The sequence below is a fragment of the Verruconis gallopava genome (genome assembly GCF_000836295.1).
Source record: "Verruconis gallopava strain CBS 43764 unplaced genomic scaffold supercont1.2, whole genome shotgun sequence".
NCBI classification, from domain to species: Eukaryota; Fungi; Ascomycota; class Dothideomycetes; order Venturiales; family Sympoventuriaceae; genus Verruconis; species Verruconis gallopava.
In genome coordinates this window covers 841,520-856,750 of record NW_015622138.1, presented here as the reverse complement: position 1 = coordinate 856,750, position 15,231 = coordinate 841,520, and the positions used below count along the sequence as shown (strand labels likewise).

Sequence of the window (15,231 nt, the reverse complement as noted above, 5' to 3'; positions counted from 1 at the left end):
GCTTTTGCCAATATGGGTTCTATGCCTGAAGATATTCCGCAGGTGGACGTTCTGCTTGTGGGCGCAGGCTTCGGGTCATTTACCCTGATGAACAGGTGAATTCAAACCATCATTGCTCCCTGTCCACAGCTCATACGTTGCAGACTTCGCAAACAGGGTTTGAATGTAAAGATATATGAAAAGGGGGCAGGCTAGTTCGTCCATTCAAGGGATGACCCTCATGATCTAACTTCTCACGCAGCCAGTGGCGGCATCTGGTACTGGAACTGTTATCCAGGTGCTCGCGTAGACAGTGACACGCCAATCTATCAGCTGTATGATAAAGAACTGTGGCAGGAATTCACGTTCAAAGAACGTTATCCGGATCGCAAGGAGCTGCGACGATATTTCGACTTTGTGGAGTCCAAGTGGGACTTAAAGAAGGACATTGTTTACAATAAACATGTTGATTCAGCCGTATTTGACGAAAAGCGCCTGCAATGGCTGGTCGAGTGCTCCGATGGCTCTGAGATCTACTGCAAATATTTCATCCCTTGCATTGGCTTTGCGTCAAAGAAGTTCATCCCGCCGTTTAAAGGACTTTCAGAATTTAAAGGAGACGTTTACCATACCGCCATCTGGCCGCAACACGACGTCAACCTCAAAGGCAAGCGTGTTGCACACGTTGGCACTGGAGCGTCTGGAATCCAATGTATTCAGGAAACTGCTCCAAAGACGTCAAGGTACATCATCTACCAGAGGTGTGTCCGCCCTTCTTGATGAAGTTTGACTCTCACAAGTCCTAATATCCTCTTAGGACACCGAATTTCTGCTTGCCAATGAACCAGCACAAGTTAGACCCCAAAGAGGAGGAAGAGAAGAAGAAAAACGGTTTCTACGAGGAGCAAATCAAAAAGACTTATAACACGTTTGCTGGTTTCACGTACGACTTTGAGGACAAATCGACCTTTGACGACACTCCGGAGGAACGAGAGAAGTTTTTCCACAAGCTGATGGTTGAGGACGGTGGGTTCAAGTATTGGCTTGCCACGTACAAGGACATGCTCTTCGATATGAAGGCAAATGCGGAAGCGTACGAATTCTGGAAGAAGACGGTTAGAAAACGAATCCCGGATCCGAAGAAGGCGGAACTGCTTGCACCAGAGAAGGCGCCGCATCCATGGGGCACCAAACGACCATCATTGGAACAGAACTTTTACGAAGTCGTTTCAATGGATCACGTCGACATCATCGACGTCAATGCCGACCCGATAGTGGAAGTTACCGAAAAAGGCATTCGCACACGGGACGGCGGTGTCGTCGAGGTTGACGTGATCATACTCGCAACCGGCTTCGATTCTGTCACCGGGTCCCTCGCTCAGCTGAACATCCAAGGAACAAGCGGTGGTACCATTGCTGATCATTGGAAGGACGGCACAAAGACCGCTTTGGGCATCGCCATCACGGAATTTCCCAACATGTTCTTTGTGTACGGACCGCAAGCTCCGACGGCGTTTAGCAACGGCCCAAGCTGCACGCAGATTCAAGCCGAGTGGATAGAAGACACCATTAGAAGGCTCGAGGCAGATGGAATTGTGAGATTCGAGGCAAAGCAGGAGACTGAGGACGAATGGGGACGCAAGATGCACGAGAAGTGGAATGCGAGTCTGTTCCCGTTAGCAAAGTCGTGGTACCAAGGCTCAAACATTCCCGGTAAAAAGGTCGAGCCGTTGAATTGGTCGGGTGGTATCCCGGCGTACAGAGTGAGTATCTTTTATAATCAACCCAATCCGATTTGACCCTCAGCTTCAAACATGCAACATGGTTGTGGAATTCATAATCAAGTTCTGTAACTCTCTCGATGCGGGTTTATGGCATGATTTGTTCCCCTTGCTCATCGCTAACGTCCGTCGACAGGAAGCGCTGGCGAACTCCTTGGACAACAATTACCAAGCCTGGCACATCAAAAAGAAGGATTCGGCATAGATTTACGTGCAGATTGTTTGTGGGCGGCCTTTCCGTCAAATCGAACCTATTCCGTCGAGTAGAAGGCCGCGCATCGTAGAGTTGTGACCTGCGTCAAAAGATTGGGCAATACTGGACTGTATTGATTCCTTGATGTCTTTTATAACTGATGTTTAAGACCTTCGTGTAACTTCTTACTCTACAATCGAAGGAGATAAAGTCATACGACAGTGGTTGGATTTCCCATAGTCCGTAGGCCTTTGTTAGTGATGAAAATGGCATGCTGGTGTGAGAATCGTTTGTGGTAGGATCGTCAGCACCTGTCCATCCATTGTTGTGTTGTTGTTGTTGTTTTCGTTGTTAGTAGTTACGACTTGTCGGAAATGCCATCCGCACGGTGATCCTCAGTCCCCTCTCAGGGCGGTCCGATGATCTTCGTCGTTGATCTGGAAGTGGGTTGTCCCTCAAACCATCCCCTTTCGCAGATCCAATGCTCGGCTGGTTAGCGGGCGTTCTAAAATTGGAGTTTGCTACACAAAGCGACAGGTATTGCTAGGTTTCTCCGATGGGAAAACTTCGTCAACCGGATAAAAAAAAACATTGCCAAAATAGAGCACAAGACATCTTGGAACTGTAGAGTTTAAGTGTTGGCCAGTCGCCCGACCCATGGCCTGTCGCCTGACCCATGGCCTTGTGTGTGCAAGCAAGGCTCGGCCTTGAATCGCGATGCTGAACCGAGAGAGACAACTTAGTGGAATTCTTACACGCTCCAGACAGGTCGGTGGAGTTCAAGGGCGCCATTTCTTTCCACGGATTCAAGCGTAATTATCTTCTTGGCTCTGCCAAGAGGTGTTAGCCTCCTCCGGAACACAAATTTGAAAGAAAAAAAAACAAGAAGCGAGGTCTATACGAAGCTAGGCGTCGAAATCTTGAGGTTTCAAAATGAGGGCTGAAAGCTGAAAGCGCTTGGAAGTGTCTAAGGAGACACCGCTCAGAACGGCTTCCAGGTGGCAAATATTGGCTCCAGAAGAGAGAGGGCCCTAAACATGAATGGAAGCTGGACGGAGGGACATCCGAGTCTCCGCCCAGCGCCGCACAAATATAGCATGAGGTCGGTTTTGCTGAAGCGGGAGACTTCTGTTCACGCCGGTGGGCTTTGTCAGCATTGGCAATGCTTGGGGGTTGAGGTGTTTCGCCCAATATTCTCATTTCGAATAACCGCACAACTCGGACAGAATGTGGAAGGAGTAGTAGTAGTAGTATTAGTCGAACACGCTACACAAAGTCGCACGCGATCTTGGCCGCGGCCTCTCCTGACTCGGATCTCAGCGAAACGACGAGGCGCTGCACGACTGGAAAGGGGGCCTGCATGACGGGGAAATGATTCACAGAAAGCATCGAACGAGCAGATCGCCGAAGGCGCGAACCGTGGATACGCTGGAGGACTGGGCTGACTTAGGCCGAGGAAAGTCATGCCGTACGGAGGACAGCGGATGCAACAAGCAAGAATGACAATAACGAGTAGTGGAAGTAGCCAGGTGAGGGCGTTAAGCTCTGCACAAGGCGGTTGTGGGTTCTCCGTTCTCCTGCAAGAACAACACACGCACGGATCGTGAGACCGGTCACGAAGTCACTTATTCTTGTCCTGGCTGAGTGTTTGTTGCTTCTCCAACCCCCCCCCTTTCGTCCAGCTGATGGCATTATTCGCTCACAACTCTCAGCCCCTGTCCAGCACAGCATGTCCTGCCAAGCCAATCTCAAGATCCCTAGAATAGAAGACTCTAGCCTTTAGCGCTCCCCACAAGTCGATGCTGTTTGGAGAGTGGTCACCAGCAGCCTAGCTGGTTGCGGCCTAGAGACAGCTTGATCAGGACTGGCCTTCGGCCTGCTGATCGCCACGACATGAGCACCATTTGAAACACGAGGCTTCATTTGCTGGCAGCGCAAACAAACACACGAGCAGAACGAAATGAAACGACGGCCTGCTGGACACGCTTGGGTCGCCTGTTCCACGGCTCTCTCACGTTGGCGGGGAGAGCGCACAGAGAAGACGGATCGAAGGATTTGACGTCTCGACTTCAACGCCTTTGGCATGCACACTCGGGTGGCTTAATAGCATGCTTCGCTTGGGGAAACCAACCGGGGCCGTGCAAGGAGCGAACTGGCCAGCAGCACGGAGCTGCATGCACTAGATCCTTTTACGTCGGCGTTGATGCGACCCAGCAACGCCACGAGGCTTGAATACGAACGTCATTGCCCGCCAACCAGAGGACGTTGACAGCGAGAAATTGCCCTGCACCCAAGGTCATGCCCGTACCAGGACTCGGCGACCGCAGCTGGGCTGGTCTGCCGTCTGCCATGTTTTTGTTCCTGCAGGCTGTCCGTACCTGAATTTAGCTCATATCCCTTCCACGTACAAAAGCAGGACTGCTCGCCTCTGATCGTCTTCTTCTCTCCTCACGTTGCAGTCGCTCATCAAGCTTCAGTCACTCGTTTAGACTACCCAATCCGTTCGCTATCGCCTGCGACATAATCCTTCCTCGATCACACACAATCTAATCGCAATGCAGTACGCTGTTGTCGCCGCTGTCCTTGCGGCCACCGCCTCGGCCGCCACTGTTGGTGATGGTGTTCCTCTCATCTACTCTCCTACGCCATATCCAAACCCACCGTACCTGGGCGTCCAGTACAACGCCACCGTGATCAACGGTGTTCCATTCAACAACTCCAACGAATGGCCATGCTTGACCGCGGAGAAGTACTTCTCGATTCCACCACAGTGCGCCAGGCAATGCTTGATCGAGACGTTCGGCAACGCTACCCTCTGCGCTGACGATGACTTCACCTGCCACTGCACTGCTGCTGGGTCCGCTGAACTCGACAAGACCATCATTCCTTGCCTCTCTGCCGCGAACGGCCCATGCACAGGCGAGGAGATTGGCGAGCTCGCCAACTTCGTCCACGGTGCTCTCTGCCCGTACTTCATGGCTACGACCTACGAGGAAGCGTATGGCCACTGCGGCTCGTATGGCGGCGGTTCGTACGGCGGCGGCTCCTACGGCACTCCATCTTCCTCCAAGGGCTCTTGGCCAGCGACCACCAGCTCGTCGTCGGCCGCTGGCTACTGGCCAAAGACCACCTCGTCCAGCTCCAGCAAGACGCCATGCAGCACCTCCGTTCAGACCTCGTGGACCAAGGAGTGCTCTGGCCCAACCACCTTCTGGGTCGGAGAGAAGACCTGGACCGTCACCAAGGCCACCACTCTCACCGTGACCGACTGCCCCATCACCTGGACCAAGCCAATCTCGAGCGGCACCTGGGCTCCAGTTGAGTGGACCACTCCTGCTCCCGTTGCCAGCCCAACCTGGGTCTACTCGGCCACCACTTCTCCAGCTGCTGGCTGGGCTAAGGGCACTGCTGCATACAGCGCTTCGCCAGCTCAGTTCACCGGTGCCGCATCGAACAACAAGGTGGCCGGTGCCGTCGCTGCCGTCGCCGCCGGTGCCGCTCTCATGATCTAAGCATGTTTTGCATCGGGGAAATTTTTTGTGGGGGACCCTTCTGTTCTACATTGTTATGTGAATATGTAATGTGTCAAGTTTAAAGAAAAATATCACATGGCTCTTTTCACAATTGCACGCTCACCAACCGTCCTTGGTGAGACTTGTTCTGTTCTTCGCCTCTGCCGTTTTGCCGTCGTCCCGTTTGCCACATGCCAAAACGGACACCCCGGCTTTGCTTTCGGCATGCCTGCTGGGGATCGTTCACGTCGCAATATCGCCCACCCTTGTCCCGGTCAGGAGGCTGGGGTGCGTGTGATTCCCCATGGCGACATGGCCAAGTCTGTTTCCTATGAAGGGATCAACCTGCCGCTCGGTCAAATAGACCGCGCATAAGGGCGTGCCCAATCGTCACATTGTGCGGCGCGATGAAGACGCTGAAGACGCTGAAAGGAAGTGACGGAGCGCGCGCGCGCCGTCCGAGCCTGGCGTCGCCTCGAAAAGAGGTTCCCAAACCCCAGCTCCTGCAAAGTGGCTGCGCTGCGGCTGCAACCCGTGAGGATCAAGCCGGCGTGCCCACAAAAGTCGATGATGACTTGCTTGTTAAGAGTTTGTTCTCAACGCCTGTCGCGCGGACGTGAGGCTGGCCGGCCGCGCTCGCTTTCTCTGTGACCCCGTCGCTGCGAACCGCGTTCTAATTTGCCACGGCCCTTCTTCGCGGCACGCCGACGGGGACCGTCCAGCATGTTTGTTTTCCCTCTGGGCGGCTACGCTTCGTAGGTGCGCCACTTGTGCTCAGCAAACCTTCGGCTTCCTATCAAAGGGTCAAGCACACACGGAGGCTGTAGAGCGGTTAGAATACGGAGAACCTCCTTTCTTCTTCATATAGGCGGCGGCTGGGTCCCAGCGGTTATGCCTTCGATGGTAGAACCTCCACCATCGCTCTTCCATCACGTTGTACGGTAGACAAGACCACAGCACGGAAACTCAGCGAGCCCGTTCTAATTGCACGGCGATGAGGCCTTGAATTCTGCAGTTGAAAGATCCGCCGCGTCCGAATGAATCGCCGCCCCCCTTGTCTGCGCCTCCAGTCATCTCGGTGACTGTACTGCACGGCGACTACAGCGTAACACACGTCTCAAAGTAATTTTTCAGGCCATCATTTAACTCGCGCTCGAGGGATGGCTCAGTCACTCCATGAAATTCGGACCGTCTGGCCAATTTTAATCGCTCTGAGAAAGAGTGAGAGCCACGAGACGGGGAGCTGCTTTCGGATTTTTCCATTGCTACGCGGGGCAGGTTGAAGCCGGCTGGGTTCCTGAGTGAAAAACCACCCACAAGATAGTACATTCCCTCCCTTGCCGGATCGTTCCATCGCCTTCGCAATCCCCCTTTCATGACTTTCACGTAAGCAAGGGCAAGTGTCTTTGCCTGTGCCTGTATCTGGGTGCTTTCCTCTTTGAGAATAGGCCCCAGGCATTCAAATTCTGAACAAGACCTCTTGTGAAGGTGCAGTTCCGATGGCAGCAAAGGTAGTCGAAGCATTTGACAGCCTCGGTAGCAAAGAGAGATCGGAAGCGTAAATACCGGCCAGAAGCCTCCAAATGCATGCAGCTAATGGTCCATGCTAGTTTGGAGCAAATTGTGCTACGTCTCTCCAGCTACGAGTGGCGCGCCTTGCAGAGGATGCTTGCACAACGAACTTTTCAAAGGGACATCGTTGGGGCTGCTGACCTGCCGTTCGAGATCTTGATTCTTATTTTTCGACACCTCCCTCTCCAGGCTGTAATTAAATATCAATCTGTAAGCCGATAGGATAATCTGTCGAGCTTGATGTGCTTAGGTGTTTGCAGGTCAGCAGAGCCTGGTACCGCAAGTTGAACAATATCGAGACATTCAATGCGACCTTTGGTCAACTCTGTCGATGTTCCCCACAGTCTGCACCTCTCACAAGTGATTTGACCCCTGTTGATCAGTTGCAATCAGCCAGAAGGTATATCGAATGTGTGATACGGCTTCAGAATGTACGGCCGGTCAACATTCTGCAAATTCGGGTTCCCTACGATGAGTTCGACTCCACCCATAGCCTCGTATGGCCCCGTGTGCATGAAGAGATGGAACTCTCTGGATGCAACATGGTTTGGACATCTCAAGCTAGGCGTGAAATCATTGCTTTTGACGTCTGCACGGGTCGTTATCACACTGTGTCTTTGCCTGGACGTTTCTCCTGCGTTCTTCACGCCGTCACGAGCAGCTTCGTCGTGGTATCCCCACGTCTAGGCCTCAAGTAAGTCGCGGTGCCTTTCTTAAGCTGTGCAATGATGCTCAAGCTGAAGAGCGACTAGCATTTACGGCTTTGACCTAGCGAATCTTGATGCTCGTCCCACCAGACTGCTGCTACCAGCCGAACCTGCGAAAACCGCTTTTCACAAGCATATGGCCGCATTCCTGCTGAGAAAGACGAGAGAACGCCTTACGCATTTTGATGACGAGGTCGTAATCTGGGATATGAGAAGCCGCCGTTCTTATAGCTTCACGTTGTTCTTCTCCAAGGATATACTTTACCAGTACTGTAGGAACCATGGCCAAGAATTGCAGCTTCTGACGAATTTCTGGGTTCATGTCGACAGTGGGATCTTGACCTTTGTCTATCTGCGCTTTTCAAAGGCCTTGGATTATCTGTTCATTAGCATAATTCAGACCGGCTTGAAGGGCGACGTCAGTCACGAAGCCCACTTGCAGATCCAAAGTCATTGCGAGGTCCGGGATGTGAATTTCGAATGCTACCCCGAATCTCGAAAAGACTCAGGCAGAGTCCTGCTTGCAATCCAGCACAGTTTATCCCACTCCGAGGACTGTCAAAGGAGCATCATATTCGAAATCGACACCTCATCCACGCCACCATTATATCCATCTCGAGTCGAACTATGGTTGTACCTGAAGAGACCTAGCGAGCTCGTTTCGTTCAAGTACAAATACGAAGGGCTGCAAAATTCTCCAGGGGGAGAAGAATCTCAGTCATTTCACACCTATTCTATTTCCGAGAAACCCGCGTGCATCTCAACGCTGGGGCCTGGTGACTCCCAAGCCGTAAAGTGTTCTGCAGTTCCAGGAGTTCCTCTCTCCAGCCGTCAGCAGTCTTGCATCTGTTGGCAACGATTCGACACCTCGACTCGCAGATACGTCACGTATCGCGCCACCGGGCGTAACCAACATGGCTCTGCACATGGCTTTGACATCATCGACTTGGATGTCTTCGCAGCAGAGAACGCTGCATTCGATATTCAGTCCACTGTTCACACACGACGCTCTTTCGAGATTAGCTTTGTGAACGACGGCACAAGACAAGCTGTGGATGTGGTGACCATGGCGATGACCGAAGGTTTTGTTGTTGTGCAACTGTTGGCCGAAAGAATTGACCTCGGGGCAGTATGTAGGGTTGAAACAGTATTTGTCGTACTCATATTTGATCCATATCACAAGAACGCAAATATGTCGAGGGGTGATGCTGCGTTCATGGTCACAGAACATCAACTAAGCACCGACTCCTGACTAAGAAGTCTGCATGATGTTGTTCTTGTACACTACGTATATATCTTACAGGTCTAGATTATCGTAAATTTGCTGTGGGTGGCGTGAAAGACTGTCTCTTGACTTTAGCGGCCCGAAGTACTCTGCAAACGTGCGATTTAGCACCTCCTCACTTAATCTCATATGCTCGCCAGGTGCAGTCTTGAAAACGAGCCCGCCTTTTCTGTCTAAAATTCGCAGCCCAAGCCAGTCTTCCTTGTACATTTTCCTATCTCGCAAGTACGTAACTTCCTCAGTTGTAATATTCACGTCCGCAAACCACGAGCTCTCCTTCGGGATCACAGTTTTATCATCAGCGAAGGCGTACATGACAAAGTTTGTCAACTTAGAAATGTTAGCAGAGTACGTTTTGTTCTTATTCGTGCGTTCGTTGTTGATGTCCGCCAGCAAGTTGGAGTTTTCGAGATACTGTTCCGATGGCAGGCCGGTGTCTGGGTCTACCTCGCGGTAATACTGTGCAGGCACGAGTCGCGACTGGACGAATCTGGACCAAGTATTCGAATGAAGAAGTGCCATCGCCCCTTTGCAGAGCCAGTCAGTCGCGCCGCAGCCAGCGTAGTCTGCGATGCCGTTGTGAGGACTGCCAAACGTGACTAGACTTCGAACAGGCGGGTCGTTGCATCTTTCGACATATGCGCGTAAGAACAAGCCGCCTTGGCTGAAGCCCAACGCGTCGACGGCTGGGGCAGTTGAGAGGATGGGGTGTCTGGCTAGGTCTGCACACACGGCAGAGATCTGTTCGGTCGTGTTTCCGAGGAAAGAGGCAGAGCGGTCGGAAGATGGATCTTCGGCGAGGCGGATAGGGTACACGAACGTGCCTGGATTGATCTCCTGGATCAAGGCGGCGACATCATTTATGCCATCGGCAGCGTAGTTATCCCCCAGCCCATGCCAGATCAACACGGGCAGTGGCGTGTCGTCTACCTCGAGCGCGTTTGATGCTGCGAGAGCTGAAACCAGCAGCGACAGCAGGACGATCGGTATTCTGGTCATAATTAAGGTTGCATGATAAAGTGGATCGTGAACGGCTGCCTGCAGCGAAGTTGGGGTCGATGTATGATGCTGGAGCGAAAGCACGCTCACGTGACTGTAGATCCATTCAGCGATCAACGCTTGGCAACGTGTATGAGTTAATACGAATGAGCAATATCATATGAGAATGACAATCGCCAGGCTCACTTCATAGACCGGTTTGGACATTATGCTGTACCATCCGCGAATCGATTATGCTCGAACACCACTGTAAGCAGAAAGAACTTCGTTGCTGACGTTTTCCATTCATGACGACAACTCTACCACAGTGTCGGGTAAATACAAGCTCATTGCGGAATTCACTCTTTGGTCGCGAGTTGTCCAAGTTTCTACATATACAGGAATTTTTTTTTTAGGGGGGGGAGACTTCATCACCTCCACATCTGTAGAACAGACATGAGGAATACGAATCTCAACCACAAGACAACGTACGTCTAGCAAGGTTCTTTTTCGCACGTTTCGACCAGCACATCGTCACAAAAGCCAAATTCAAAGATGTCTCCAACCACTTGTTCCTTTTGACGAAAGTCGAACTCGATTATAAAAATGCAGTCGTAAACCAATGGAAACTCATCGTAATTCATTAGAAGAAGTGCCCAAGACTGGACCATTGTAAGGCTTGCCGAAGAACCGCTTGTCCCAGTTGATGTTATCCTAGAAGTCCTGCAGGTTGATGACAGAATGCATTATCTACAGCATCCTTCTCCTCCTTGGACAACCAAATAAATCACGATACACAATCATCAATGCTGCTCGACTATGATGATTTTTACTACTAAGAGGTGTGCGAAGCACTGACATCAGAGAGCAGCGAAAGTACACCATTGCCACGGTACAAGACAAAGCATCCCCAACTGCGTTCAGATTTGGATTAAATTCAAGTTCGCATCATTCCTTTCTTAGCACTACTAGACATAGCACAATACCATCTATTTTAATATACAGGCTTATCAACAAGACCTGCCCACAGGATTAAATCTTGAACATCTCGCAACACGCCGAAACTTAAACGTCTACGCCATTGTGATACCATGTACGGAAAGTGAAATTGACGAAGTAAACCCGACGAAGTTTCAAAATCTTAACGAAAAGCACTGGAACCACCTCTTCCGAGACAAACATTGTAAACTTCAAGTGTTTAAATATCCTCTAGAACATCAATATCTTAAAATGAATCTCGAGGATTTTCAGCCCTTCCCAGAAGATAAACTATGCTATCGGAAAAGCACTACACGAACTGTGTCATAAAATTGCAACGATGCCTTCTTGCGCTATGCATGGTTGGCGAGAGAGTAACATGACCCTCAAAGGCAGGGCCAAACTCAGATACCACTGTGTTCCAGCAAGGATCCGAGAATTCGAAAGATTTTGCAACCAAACAAAGAAAGATGGATATATCCGCATGTTGTCTGATAGTCACCACAAAATTCCAGGAAAACCCGCTCATGGAGCACTGTCGCTCACTCGCTAAAATTACTCTCGACTCGCTGTTTCTTATCCATATCTTATAGCACAGTGTATTACTATTTTCTTACCATGAGAAATTTGATTCTTATCTCCTTCTTGCACTCTTGAAGAGCAAGCTTCCCACCACGCCTGCTGCCACCGCCAACCCACCAACAATCGCTACTCCAACCAAACCCTCTCTTTGCACCTTTTCCTCAATCAGTCCTCTCAGGCTTGCTGCCTGTAAGTTACTTGGCTCCAGATCAAGCAATAGATCGTTATATCTCCTTGCTTCAGCATAGTTTCCAAGCTTATAGTTGCCTAGCGCAAGGTAATACAGGCATTCTCTCCTGCGATCCGGAGAAGATCTGAAAATCTCGCTAAGCAGCTGAATGCCGAGTTGTTGTTCGTTGCGGGCGTTGGATTTTATCAAACCCTGTTTGTCCGTTTGCGTCAGCCATGTTCCACAATCTTGTGTAGCGGCATAACCTTACCCACGCGTAGTTGAACTTTGTTTGGATGCCCACATATTCGCCCTCCTTCTCGTACTGCGCGCGCAAAACGTTCAGCTCTGCGGGCTTCAATGGTCTGTGGCTGGTGTCATTACGACGTGAGGAAAAGGACTCTGCCGGAGATTAACGTACGCTTCCGCATCTGCGGCGTCTGGGAGTCGAGTTTGTTAGCCATGTTCTGTTGTTTCATGTGGATGCTCTTTCCCTCTGCTGCTACTTACATGGTAACGCGGGTGTCATGGTCGTGGCAATTTACGGACAGGAGCTTGCAGTTGAAGGAAATGAGCGAAGTAGCCTTCGCGCTTGATATCTTGCCGGGTCGCTTGTGATCCTTAAGAGCATGCGTAAAGTGCAGATGCCCTTTCCTGTTCCAGCTGTGGCGTCAATGACGTTGGAAGAATGTGGCGAATGTGGCTGATGAACCCGTTTTGGGCAAGGACAACTGGGATGGTTTGTTTACCATGGCAACTCTGCCCCAAACAATCTACATGATACACCTCCAGTTCAAGACGCAAGAATATAATTATTTTCATTTAGAATCACGCACACAGCATCTGAAGAGTCGCAACCGTATAAGTTGGCACCACAATGCTTCTCGACGAGCCGCCAAACGATGTATGTCACGCTGCACTTGTGATACTCTCAGCATTGTTGTGAGCACTAACAGAACATCCACACAGCTTATCCACAAATGCACGCAATCATTCCACATTGACCCAGACAAACTCTCTCTGGCTAGGATACGCGATTCACTGTCCACTTTGCAGTCATCGCGAACACACCGTTTACAAGCTCAACGGCAGAACCTCAAAGCTCTTAACCGACAGCTGTCTACTCTCCAGTCGACGTACGCACTCACGGTTCAGTCGCACAACCCTACAGAGCACGCAGCGGAGATCTTGAGACTAGATACCGAAAAGTTCAAAATTGCGAAAGAGGCTAGCCAGTTGGAGACGGAGGGTGAGCGGCTCGAAGGCGAACTGGAAAGGACACGACAAGCGCTGGAAGAGGTTGAGGCCCAAGGCGTAGAAGGCGGGGAAGCTGTGAGGAGAATAGAGGGCATGGATGATGAGACCTTGTAAGTGTCATTTCGGAGCCACGTAGGCTTTCTTCTAGATTCGCTAACTTGATTTTCAAAAGGCTCAAGCTGAAGGTCTATCGGCTGCTAAACATCGACGTCGAGCCGGACGCGGAGACGGGGCTCTACAACAAGGCCGTGATTCGGAACGCACATAAGGGAGATGTGCATGTGGTCAATATCGATCCGAAACTGTCGAGATACTTCTATGCAAATTATTTCTGGAACACCATGTAAATTGCCCCAAGCGGGCTGCGGAGTTTTGGGAGTAAACAATGACTTGGGAGATACCACAGGGTTCACGAATTATCGGTTTAGAAACAGGTACACTCAGAAGTTTTGAAATGAAAACGCAATGAGTGTGCGTTGCATATAATGAGACGTCCAGTTTATGCTCTCTGTGAGATGACGGTGACCTTTAGTGTGTGCTTTCTTTTACAACATGGCTTCAATCTGCTCTGTCAGACCGACTTTATCCCATACTCATGCACAAAATAGGGCATCGGTTTTAAAAATGCATGACTATTATGGCAGCTCAATAAAACCATGTCCTTCTATCTCAAAGCAGGCTGTCAACGAGAAGAACTGATCATTTTCCTGTTTTGAACACCTTGACATAATGCCTGATCGACATCGTCGCGCTGAGATTGTCACCTAATACGGTCTTGAGGATCCATAGCCAGTATCTGTAATAATCCGCCGTCCACACTGATATTACGGACATCCAAATTTCCTGGTGAATTTATTCTCTCTCTCTTTCTCACAGCTGAGCTATACTTCTCCCATCGAGCCCTCTCAGTGGGATATTTCCAACTCTTCCAGATTGTTCACCAATATGCCTACTTATCTGCAGTCTGTTCCTGTTGATTTTCACACTGCTCAGCTGTGTACGTATACTTAGTCTCGCCCATCGCGCCCTTTCTCCAGAACGTCATTTGAGTCCCGCTAAACTTGAACGGGTCTGATAAGTCGAAGGGCAATACTGTCCTCACTATGCGGATTCTGGGCTTCGGAGGTGATGGTGTTTGCCTTCTATCGATGTGAACTGCAGGACAGAGATCGGGGCTCTGCGGCAAGAACATGTCCCCGAGGTAGTCCGATTGGAAATTTTTGTCTTTCTGAGGTTGCTCATCACTTGTGGCTGAAAGTCCCGCGAGTGTTAACTGAGAAGCTTCCTGCATTCGATGATGCGCTTTAGCTTCCGCAGTGTGCGATTCCAACTCCAGCATCAGTCGCTTTTTCTTCTCTCCTATTCAAAATATGAGCACACTTCTCAGGTAATGCTTGATGGCTAGTCACTGTATCTCTTCTGACTAGCCCGATTCTGGGCCTTTCTCCATTCAGAGCTTCCACCGCCTCTGCGTCTTACTGCGGCACTGCTTTTCGTAGTGTCGGGCTCAGTCTCGGGAGCCATCGACGTCGGGTGTTAGGCAGTATCCCACGCTTAAGAGTTCAGGCCCGGTGTTGTTCATGTACATTGCATCATGTCCTTTTCAAATCTGAATTAATTTGGATCTTTTCTGATATGAAAAAAGGGACTCTATCCTTTCACTGCAAAAACTTAAGCTTGCTTGCAACTACACATCGACAACTTCGGAGACAAACTATTCAAGAGTAAGATCTGGATAAGAAATCTTGGTGGATGAACCTGTATGGCCTTATAACTGAAACAAGAAAAGACCATGCTATAACTTAGCGTTGTAGAAATTGTCACGTGGTATCAGCACAGGCAAGGGTTGTAGAATATTGTCAAACCAGTCTGCTTTCTAGATCTTCGTGCAGTTGGTACATGAAGATCAAGAGAATAAAGATCGATAAAAATTCGTATACACTAAGGCTTGGAACCATGTTTTGCACGGAGGATCTTACCACGGCGCCGGAGTTATCCGTATATCATTGAAAATATGTCCATATTTATGCATATTGTCACCTTTGCATGCTTGTTTCCATAATCCCCGTATTTCCTCATGTTTTGGCGGCTTTCGTTATGCGAGGTTTTTTTTTGAGGAAAAGAACACAACAATGCCCAAAGAATGAAAGACTAAGGACTTTTGTTGTGCTTATATATTTCTAAGATCATTTAAGCTGATTTTTGAAATTGAAAACCGCAACATTTCCTCCTACTTCC

General features: G+C 50.0%; 7 protein-coding genes across 8 annotated transcripts; 4 read left to right on the top strand and 3 right to left on the bottom strand.

The window, feature by feature from the left end:
• Window positions 1-12: 12 nt before the first annotated feature.
• Window positions 13-1,965, top strand: PV09_00805 (uncharacterized protein; the record flags this gene model as incomplete). The annotated part of the gene is made up of 5 exons (XM_016353597.1): window positions 13-95; window positions 144-194; window positions 246-740; window positions 797-1,742; window positions 1,897-1,965. 5 exons carry the CDS (start codon window positions 13-15, stop codon window positions 1,963-1,965), a joined length of 1,644 nt encoding a protein of 547 aa, XP_016218750.1.
• A 2,295-nt stretch (window positions 1,966-4,260) lies between these two features.
• On the top strand, window positions 4,261-5,577 carry PV09_00804 (uncharacterized protein). Its single transcript, XM_016353596.1, has one exon. The coding sequence runs from the start codon at window positions 4,509-4,511 to the stop codon at window positions 5,463-5,465; it is 957 nt and encodes a 318-aa protein (XP_016218749.1). The 5' UTR covers window positions 4,261-4,508; the 3' UTR covers window positions 5,466-5,577.
• Window positions 5,578-6,815: 1,238 nt separating this feature from the next.
• Window positions 6,816-9,036, top strand: PV09_00803. 2 transcript variants are annotated; one of them, XM_016353594.1, is made up of 4 exons: window positions 6,816-7,023; window positions 7,076-7,247; window positions 7,298-7,731; window positions 7,790-9,036. In XM_016353594.1, the coding sequence occupies exons 1-4, from the start codon at window positions 6,965-6,967 to the stop codon at window positions 8,994-8,996; spliced, it is 1,872 nt and encodes a 623-aa protein (XP_016218747.1). In that variant the 5' UTR covers window positions 6,816-6,964; the 3' UTR covers window positions 8,997-9,036. The 2 variants fall into 2 exon arrangements, with proteins under 2 accessions (XP_016218747.1, XP_016218748.1); XM_016353595.1 differs by having other exon boundaries at window positions 7,076-7,731.
• On the bottom strand, window positions 8,890-10,082 carry PV09_00802 (uncharacterized protein). The gene has a single exon (XM_016353593.1). It carries the CDS (start codon window positions 10,026-10,028, stop codon window positions 9,042-9,044), a length of 987 nt encoding a protein of 328 aa, XP_016218746.1. The 5' UTR covers window positions 10,029-10,082; the 3' UTR covers window positions 8,890-9,041.
• A 1,183-nt stretch (window positions 10,083-11,265) lies between these two features.
• PV09_00801 (mitochondria fission 1 protein) lies at window positions 11,266-12,362 on the bottom strand. Its single transcript, XM_016353592.1, has 4 exons — window positions 12,247-12,362; window positions 12,158-12,176; window positions 12,008-12,101; window positions 11,266-11,949 (listed from the first exon to the last, which is right to left on the bottom strand). The coding sequence occupies exons 1-4, from the start codon at window positions 12,263-12,265 to the stop codon at window positions 11,620-11,622; spliced, it is 462 nt and encodes a 153-aa protein (XP_016218745.1). The 5' UTR covers window positions 12,266-12,362; the 3' UTR covers window positions 11,266-11,619.
• A 133-nt stretch (window positions 12,363-12,495) lies between these two features.
• PV09_00800 (uncharacterized protein) lies at window positions 12,496-13,672 on the top strand. Its single transcript, XM_016353591.1, has 3 exons — window positions 12,496-12,640; window positions 12,706-13,103; window positions 13,166-13,672. The coding sequence occupies exons 1-3, from the start codon at window positions 12,614-12,616 to the stop codon at window positions 13,338-13,340; spliced, it is 600 nt and encodes a 199-aa protein (XP_016218744.1). The 5' UTR covers window positions 12,496-12,613; the 3' UTR covers window positions 13,341-13,672.
• On the bottom strand, window positions 13,465-14,753 carry PV09_00799 (uncharacterized protein). The gene is made up of 2 exons (XM_016353590.1): window positions 14,403-14,753; window positions 13,465-14,352 (listed from the first exon to the last, which is right to left on the bottom strand). Exons 1-2 carry the CDS (start codon window positions 14,515-14,517, stop codon window positions 13,943-13,945), a joined length of 525 nt encoding a protein of 174 aa, XP_016218743.1. The 5' UTR covers window positions 14,518-14,753; the 3' UTR covers window positions 13,465-13,942.
• Between the last annotated feature and the right edge of the window lie 478 nt (window positions 14,754-15,231).